This window comes from Rhagoletis pomonella, unplaced genomic scaffold, assembly GCF_013731165.1.
Source record: "Rhagoletis pomonella isolate Grant_MI unplaced genomic scaffold, Rhpom_1.0 Rhpom_scaffold_03894, whole genome shotgun sequence".
NCBI lineage: Eukaryota > Metazoa > Arthropoda > Insecta > Diptera > Tephritidae > Rhagoletis > Rhagoletis pomonella.
In genome coordinates this window covers 12,164-19,015 of record NW_023462445.1, presented here as the reverse complement: position 1 = coordinate 19,015, position 6,852 = coordinate 12,164, and the positions used below count along the sequence as shown (strand labels likewise).

General features: G+C 36.0%; 2 protein-coding genes across 5 annotated transcripts; one reads left to right on the top strand and one right to left on the bottom strand.

The window, feature by feature from the left end:
• Positions 1-663: 663 nt before the first annotated feature.
• On the top strand, positions 664-2,259 carry LOC118754435 (putative nuclease HARBI1). 4 transcript variants are annotated; one of them, XM_036489310.1, is made up of 3 exons: positions 664-1,159; positions 1,228-1,636; positions 1,710-2,259. In XM_036489310.1, the coding sequence occupies exons 1-3, from the start codon at positions 1,041-1,043 to the stop codon at positions 2,133-2,135; spliced, it is 954 nt and encodes a 317-aa protein (XP_036345203.1). In that variant the 5' UTR covers positions 664-1,040; the 3' UTR covers positions 2,136-2,259. The 4 variants fall into 4 exon arrangements, with proteins under 4 accessions (XP_036345203.1, XP_036345202.1, XP_036345205.1 ...); XM_036489309.1 differs by having other exon boundaries at positions 1,210-1,636; XM_036489312.1 differs by having other exon boundaries at positions 664-1,163.
• A 1,547-nt stretch (positions 2,260-3,806) lies between these two features.
• Positions 3,807-4,533, bottom strand: LOC118754436. Its single transcript, XM_036489313.1, has 2 exons — positions 4,399-4,533; positions 3,807-4,340 (listed from the first exon to the last, which is right to left on the bottom strand). Exons 1-2 carry the CDS (start codon positions 4,531-4,533, stop codon positions 3,807-3,809), a joined length of 669 nt encoding a protein of 222 aa, XP_036345206.1.
• Between the last annotated feature and the right edge of the window lie 2,319 nt (positions 4,534-6,852).

Sequence of the window (6,852 nt, the reverse complement as noted above, 5' to 3'; positions counted from 1 at the left end):
TGTATGTACCTAAATATTTCTCAATTCGCAAATAAATAGGCTGAAGTTTGTACGTCAAAAATGTGTTTGGATATCGACTAATAAACAGCAATAAAATCGTTTCCAAAATTTTTCTTTAAAATTTTGTGTTGCTACAATCTTTTGTGTACGTAAATGAGTTTTTGGAAAAGTGGTCACACTACTTATACCGCTAGCTCTCGTAGCTGGCTACGAGATCGTTTTCATATACCCCCATTTTTCATAAATTTGGGACTGATTTCATTTACCTCTATTCCAAGTTCTACGGTGGCACGCTGCAATTTCCAATAAACCCATATTTTTCCATGAGCTTGAGATTGAGTTCATATACATACATATATCCATACCAAGTTCCAGGACTCTACCATAAATACTTCCAGAGATATGCACAATGAAAAATTCGATTTGTATGGGAGGTTCCACACCCCCTTTAGATATCCGTTTTGTTTTAGCCTATAACCATTCTTGGAAAATTTGTGTCCAAACTTTCAACCAAAAAAGAACATTAGACTTCATTCTCTCAACTTCTCAGAATGTAGAAAAGCTAAGAAATATATAATAAGATAGCATATATTAAAACAGCCTCCACAATATTTGCCAAAAGACGCCCCTGAACTACACAAATCAGTTTGATTGAAAATTTGTTTTTATCTATTTATTTTATACTTCACTTTTGGGTGTGTCAAAATTTCATGTGAAAACAATATGTGTTGCTGGAGAAATTTCACGGCCCATGGGTCCCAAAGTAAATTCCATTTGCTGTTAAATGGAAAAAGACAATCAGGTAGGTTCTGAAATCCGAGTGAAAGTGAATTTGGAAATGAATCCAAATCCGAGTGAATTTAATTTTGGTGTTCTGGAAAACGAAATATTTGTTCATTTTCGCACTCGGATTGCATTCACCCTAATAATGAACTTTACATCTGACATCTGCCAATTTGACACAATCTAACAAACTTTTAGCAAGCAAAGTTGTCAATTAAACACAAATAAATAACAAAGATTTAAATGAAAAACGAAAAATGAGTGCTTTAATTGCGTTTGCTACCATATTTATGGAAACTGAGGAGCATGCAGAAGAAGCCCTTAATAGAAGAATACTGCGGAATCATTCCAATCCATTAGAGGTTCCTGAATCGGTGTAAGTATGTAATATTTGCAAGAAGTTCAAATGTTCAACCAATTTCGTAGTTTCGTGTCCAACTACAGAGTCAACAAAGATGCCTTTATTATGCTGTTGAACGTTGTTGACCCTCACATAAAAGGCACATCCATTCCAACGCAACTGCAACTGGCAGCTACTTTGAGATTCTTAGCTGAAGGCGGTTTTCAGAAAGCAGTGGGAAAAGATAGCTACATTGCAATGGGGCGAAGTACGGTGGCTAAAGTAACAAAACGACTGCTCAAAATTTTAGAAAGGTATTTCTGTCCACATTGGATTAAATTAAATATGACGGAAAATGAGCTGGCTAAATCGAAACAACATTTCCAGCAAAAATTTGTCATTCCGGACGTTATTGGATGTATAGACGGAACGCATATACAAATAACAAAGCCACATAAAGATCACAGTCTTTTTTATAACCGAAAAGGTTATTTTAGTATCAATGCAATGATCGTAAGTGTTGTAACTTTTGAAGAAAATGATTCTCTATGTATTTGAGCTAAATGGTTGAAACCGTTTGTTTTAGATTTGTGACTACAATATGGTTATCAAAGCAGTTGACGCTCGTCGCCCCGGATCAAGCCATGACGCTTTAATTTGGAGTGTTAGTAGAGCTCAGGACTATTTCCAGCGGCGATACGAAAACGGAGATCGCGGGTCTTGGCTCTTGGGTGATGCTGGTTATGCTCTTCAACCATATTTGCTAACACCATACCGAGACCCACATGTTGGCACAGTACATCATACTTTTAATCAAAAACATTCTTCGGCACGCAACGTTGTTGAGAGAACGATAGGGGTCTTAAAAAGCCGGTTTAGATGCTTAGCCCGCTGTCTTCAATACCAACCACAAAAGGTGGTACAAATAACAAATGTTTGCTGCGCTTTGCATAATGTTTGCAAACACTACAAAGTGCAAGAGTTAATTGAGTTTGACATTGAAGACGATTGAAATGAATCTGCTGTTGCTGAAGAAATATTAACCGCGTCTACACTTGATGAGGCGATAATGATACGAGAGAATATAGCCACCCACCTTCATACAAATACCTGAAAATTTAATTCATCTCCTTAAATAAAACAACATTTATAACGGGTGATTTTTTAAGAGCTTGATAACTTTTTTTTAAAAAAAAACGCATAAAGTTTGCAAAATCTCATCGGTTCTTTATTTGAAACGTTAGATTGGTCCATGACATTTACTTTTTGAAGATAATTTCATTTAAATGTTGACCGCGGCTGCGTCTTAGGTGGTCCATTCGGAAAGTCCAATTTTGGGCAACTTTTTCGAGCATTTCGGCCGGAATAGCCCGAATTTCTTCGGAAATGTTGTCTTCCAAAGCTGGAATAGTTGCTGGCTTATTTCTGTAGACTTTAGACTTGACGTAGCCCCACAAAAAATAGTCTAAAGGCGTCAAATCGCATGATCTTGGTGGCCAACTTACCGGTCCATTTCTTGAGATGAATTGTTCTCCGAAGTTTTCCCTCAAAATGGCCATAGAATCGCGAGCTGTGTGGCATGTAGCGCCATCTTGTTGAAACCACATGTCAACCAAGTTCAGTTCTTCCATTTTTGGCAACAAAAAGTTTGTTAGCATCGAACGATAGCGATCGCCATTCACCGTAACGTTGCGTCCAACAGCATCTTTGAAAAAATACGGTCCAATGATTCCACCAGCGTACAAACCACACCAAACAGTGCATTTTTCGGGATGCATGGGCAGTTCTTGAACGGCTTCTGGTTGCTCTTCACTCCAAATGCGGCAATTTTGCTTATTTACGAAGCCATTCAACCAGAAATGAGCCTCATCGCTGAACAAAATTTGTCGATAAAAAAGCGGATTTTCTGCCAACTTTTCTAGGGCCCATTCACTGAAAATTCGACGTTGTGGCAGATCGTTCGGCTTCAGTTCTTGCACGAGCTGTATTTTATACGGTTTTACACCAAGATCTTTGCGTAAAATCTTCCATGTGGTCGAATAACACAAACCCAATTGCTGCGAACGGCGACGAATCGACATTTCACGGTCTTCAGCAACACTCTCAGAAACAGACGCAATATTCTCTTCTGTACGCACTGTACGCATTCGTGTGGTTGGTTTAATGTCCAATAAAGTAAACTGAGTGCGAAACTTGGTCACAATCGCATTAATTGTTTGCTCACTTGGTCGATTATGTAGACCATAAATCGGACGTAAAGCGCGAAACACATTTCGAACCGAACACTGATTTTGGTAATAAAATTCAATGATTTGCAAGCGTTGCTCGTTAGTAAGTCTATTCATGATGAAATTTCAAAGCATACTGAGCATCTTTCTCTTTGACACCATGTCTGAAATCCCACGTGATCTGTCAAATACTAATGCATGAAAATCCTAACCTCAAAAAAATCACCCGTTATTTAAAATAAAATATAATTCACTTTTTATTGGAACAAAAGTTAAATTTCCTATTTAAAAAATAACATATGTACATTAAAAAACTATTTACAGACAACTATTTACAAAAAATATTTACAGATAATTATTTACAGATAGATATTTACATAAAACTACATATTTACAAAGGTGGAGAGTGTTATCTAATTACTTGGTTTGTAGTGGTATTTCAAATACATTTTTAACTACTCTAACTCACACTCTTTTTGTTTGAGCTCATTCTCCGTGTGACGCAGCCTCTCCATTTGGAGATGATGCATTTTTTTCTCCTGATTACCTTCTTGTATGGCAACTGTCATTTCCTTCACAGCTTCGCATAGACTTTTTATGCCGGTGCTTACTTCGTTTGTGGCGTCTACATTGTCCTGCAACTCATCTACCAAACTTTTCATGGCACTTGTCTGCTCCCCAATGTTAGTCTTAAGTGAGTCGGAAACTGCAGGCTCGCGCCTTCGGGACCGTGTTGAAGCAGCGGCACTAGTGGATGGTATATCGTCACTGGAAGCCTCCGAAGAAATCTCATTGCTTCCAGTAGGTGCACCGAAGTCTGCTGTGTTGGCAATACCTTCCACCACCGTATATATTCCACATAAACGGGCAATTGCATCCTCTGTTTTCGTCAGGACATGCTTGTTGAATGGACCTCCTCCGGTTGCCCTAGCTTCGGTGTTGTTGTGAGCAACTTTTTTCCTGACAAAGGCCTTCCAATCCATCCAAACCTATTAAAATATTTACATTAGAAAGGTCGATTAACGTAGAAAAAATTAACTTGGTCACCTTTTTCCAGCCAGACATATCCTTATGCGGTGGGCCGTGGGCATTCAAATCTTCTACCAGCTCCTTCCAGAGTGCATCTACTTTGGCTTTGTCACCTTTCACGAAGCCTCGAGCGATATCCCGATGATTCTCCATGAATTGGAGAAGGATTGTAACCTGTTGCGCATTCTTCTGTTTTCCCCTTAAACATTTAATTTGTGTAAAATTTGTTACTCTTTTATTCTTATTAGTTTTAATATTAATGTATTTCAATAATAATTTAAAATTTACTCACATTTCGTCACGATCACAACCGCTAATTTAAAATTTGTGTGTATGCATAAAATCCACAAACTTGAAACGAAGTGAATGAAATCCGAAGATTTTTTCGCGGATTCGTTTATCAGAACATCCAAATTCACTCGGAACTCATTTTGGAAAAAAATGTGGAAATGAAACTCGGAAAGTGAAACACAGAACACCAAATGTCGGATTCAAAGTGAATTTGGTTCAAATTCACTCGGAAGTGAATTGCAGAACCTGCCTGAATATATATTAAATAGCACATCGTATTCGATATAGAAAACTACATTGTGAAATAATCAGATGACATGAGGACACTAAAAAATTTCTAAAATATGTTCATGATAATGATTTGGCAAGTTGTTATCGAGTTTAATGTAAAATTTAAACATTTTTAAGATAAGATATTAATAATTTTTAAAAGGTAAATATTAACACAACTATTTTATTTATAATCCCAAATTTAGGATATAAAATCTCCCACACCAAAAAACTTACAATTGGGTAACGCCGCTTCGAATTTTTTCACAATTGAGCAATTGTCAAAAATCTGCTTTTTAATCAAAACGTTGTTTATTGAAACTACCTTCTTTTTTGTATCATGCCTATACTATTCAAAATTTTATTTTTTTAAATTTAAATTTTCAATTGTGAGCTGTACGACTGATATAAATACATAATAAAATGAAAAGGAATTACGGGCGGTGCGTTGTGTTTGTCAAGAACTAGGACAAGTAACTTGTGCCCTATTTTAAACATCCGAATTGTCCAGTGAAGCGACAACGGTGGGCAAATTGCTGCGATGTTTCATTAGGAGACTCTTCAAGTATGCGCGTGACTTTATTTTTTGCCCATCGCAGCCGAGTATTTCTAAGCGGACGCGTTTGTTCCCAGATGCAGGATTTATCATACCGAATCTTAAAAGAAAATCTCCCACTCATATACATGGATAGACCAAATTTCAAATGGTGGTCTGATAAAGCTTAAATCCTTGTTGACATAAAGAAACTGAAAGTAGTTTTTAATAAATTCAATGTAAAGGAAATTTAGAATTGCAAAAATTTAATAGCTAAATTATTGAAGTTAAGTTCTGATGTAAATTTAGAAGAATCGAACTTTTTTTAAATGTCTAATATACTTTAGAATTAAGTATTTGAATAAAAAAATAAGTGCTCTAAAACATTGGGATAGCAAAAAAAAATTGTCAAATCGGTTTTATAAATAAGTGTGTTTCACTGAGTATGTAATTTTGTGTAGGTATGCATTTCCACATTTACGTTAGAACGAAAATGCAGCAACTAAAATGAAGCTGATTCTAATAAGATTTTAAATATTTTCATATTTACAAAAACTGTAATTTCAAAGATATTGAGTTTTATCAAATATGGTAAATGCATAACAAAGGGTTAATTTCTTTGTTTAAATATTTTGACATTGCAATCAGCTATGAGAGAGCTCGACTGAATTGTCACTTCTACCATGTTGAACATGCCTTGATACCAGTGAAGGGTAAAATTTTATTTACCAAAAACTAAGTGCTAAGTATTTAGGTATTTATGTATGCTTTAGTAAATATGTACTAAAGTACTACAGTGAAACTTCTCCTAACGGACACCTCTATTAGGCGGACATCTCCCTTGGGCGGACATTTTTTCCTATACAAAGTTTTAAGTATAAATTTCGAAACAAATTACTCTCTCTTAAGCGGATACCCTCTTGGCCGGACGCGGACAGTTATTTTGCATAAAATTGACACAAAACCCTCAATTGAGCGGACGCGAACCTCTTATCAATTGACATGAAGATTTCTTTTCATAACAAATCAAACAAAAACCTCCGTTGAGCGGACACGAACTCCTCATAGGCGGACTACTAAATGGAAAAGGGGGACTTCCCGCATAAAATGAGATTTTTATGCACACATTTAGTTGGGTTTGCGCAGTGGTTTAGGTTCGTTATTTGAATTATCAGAAACCCTTGGAGAATCCAATTCTAATTCTGATGAATTTATAACAATAGATAATAATAAATACATGGATCGAAAATTAGATTTGTGGATGGATCTGTTACTGATAAAAACGTGAAAACTATTGATGACAAAGGTACTGACACTGAAAAAAATTAAAAATAAAACTTACGTCAATCGACAATTTCCCAGTTTTTTATGTAATG